Below are 1,479 nucleotides of genomic sequence, written 5' to 3'. Positions count from 1 at the left end.
TGTGCTGGAGCCACTGGGATTGGGTGACTCCCAGTCCCATCCAGCTCCACAGGGACATTGGGATTGCTCCCAGTGCTCATCCAGCCTGGATCCCCCCCATCCCAACCATCCCCTTCCCACAGCATTCCCAGGGGATCTCTGGGAGCAGCCCAGTAGGGTTGGATCCCACTGTGCCTCTGCAGAGCTTTATCCCAGCCCTGGGATTGGGGAATGTGCTCCAAATGCAGGGATGGGGGATCCCCGTGGATTCCAGTACCTTGTACACGAACTCTTCCATCTTTTCCATGGCATGATGAGCCTGGAGGGGCAGGGTCAGCACTCGGACCACCTCCTCCTCCTCCTCCTCCCGTGCCGCCGGGCACGGTGGCTCCTCAGCCTGCGGGGACAGGGAGCCTTAGGATTCACTCCTGGCCTTGGGAATCACTCCTGCCTCCAGGAGGGAATCATTCCTGGCCTTGGGAATCATTCCTCCCTCCAGGAGAGAATCATTCCTGCCCCCAGAAACGAATCATTCCTGCCCCTGGGAAAAGAATCATTCCTGTCCCTGGGAATCATTCCTGCTCCTGGGAGGAAACCGTTCCTGCCACCAAGAGGGAATCATTCCTGCCCCTGGGAACCATTCCAGCTCCTGTGAGGGAATCATTCCAGCCTCTGGGAACTCCTGGGGTCCATCCTCCCGCGAGGGTGAGGCAGGACCCGGGGTCACCCCCCACTTACGCAACTCCTGACCCATCCCGGGCGGGCTAATCCCAGATTCTTCTTGTCGGAAGGCGGGATTACCGCGGGATTTGCATCCCTGCAACCAGCGCTGGATCGGCCGAGCCGGGAAATCCCACCCTGATCCCAGGAAACCCGACCGGGAAACCCGACCCTGCTCCCGGGAACCCCGATCGGGAATCCTGGCCCTGCCCAAGGAAACTCGACCCTCCCCCCGGGAATCCTGACCCTGCTCCTGGGAACCCCGACCGGGAACCCCGACCGGGAACCCTGACCCCCCGGGAATCCTGACCCTCCCCCCGGACCTGGGAACGCTTCGGGTCCTGCTCTCCTGCTGTGCTGGGAATGAGTTTAGGATGTGATTCCCAGCGCTGTGGGACTGCTGGGGCACTGGGATCACCCCGGGAACACCCAGCACAGACACAGGGATCCCGGTGCCATCCCCATCCCGGGATATCCCGATGCCATCCCCATTCCGGGTGCCACGCCCATCCCGGGATATCCCGGTGCCATCCCATTCCATCCCTGCCCGGCTCTGAGCCGGGACCAGCCCAAAAAAAGACCCGGACCCGCCCCGCCATCTGCCTCCCGACCCCGGTGCCTCCCGATCCCGGTGCCCCCCGATCCCGGTGCCCCCCGATCCTGCTCCGATCCCGGTGATCCCGGTCCCGGCCATCCTCCGCCCGGGCTGCCCCGTCCCCTCGGGTCTCTCACACTGGTGGCTCCGGCGGCTCCTCGCTCCCCCTTCTCCTCCAGGAGCGG

General features: G+C 64.1%; 1 protein-coding gene across 1 annotated transcript in view; it reads right to left on the bottom strand.

Moving 5' to 3' along the window:
* LOC103762666 (adiponectin receptor protein 1) overlaps positions 1 to 1,479 on the bottom strand; it is a 7,706-nt gene that overhangs the window by 5,578 nt on the left and 649 nt on the right. Inside the window, exons 2-3 of the mRNA XM_029965875.1 lie at positions 257 to 376; positions 170 to 197 (exon numbers count right to left, since the gene is read on the bottom strand). Of these exons, the coding sequence (XP_029821735.1) occupies positions 170 to 197; positions 257 to 376 (148 nt within the window). The remainder of the gene's footprint in view (positions 1 to 169; positions 198 to 256; positions 377 to 1,479) is intronic.

Source organism: Manacus vitellinus, unplaced genomic scaffold (genome assembly GCF_001715985.3).
Source record: "Manacus vitellinus isolate BGI_N305 unplaced genomic scaffold, ASM171598v3 scaffold_121_pilon, whole genome shotgun sequence".
In the NCBI taxonomy this organism is placed as follows: domain Eukaryota; kingdom Metazoa; phylum Chordata; class Aves; order Passeriformes; family Pipridae; genus Manacus; species Manacus vitellinus.
The sequence above is the reverse complement of the archived record's forward strand: the minus strand, read 5'-3'. Positions and strand labels throughout refer to the sequence as shown.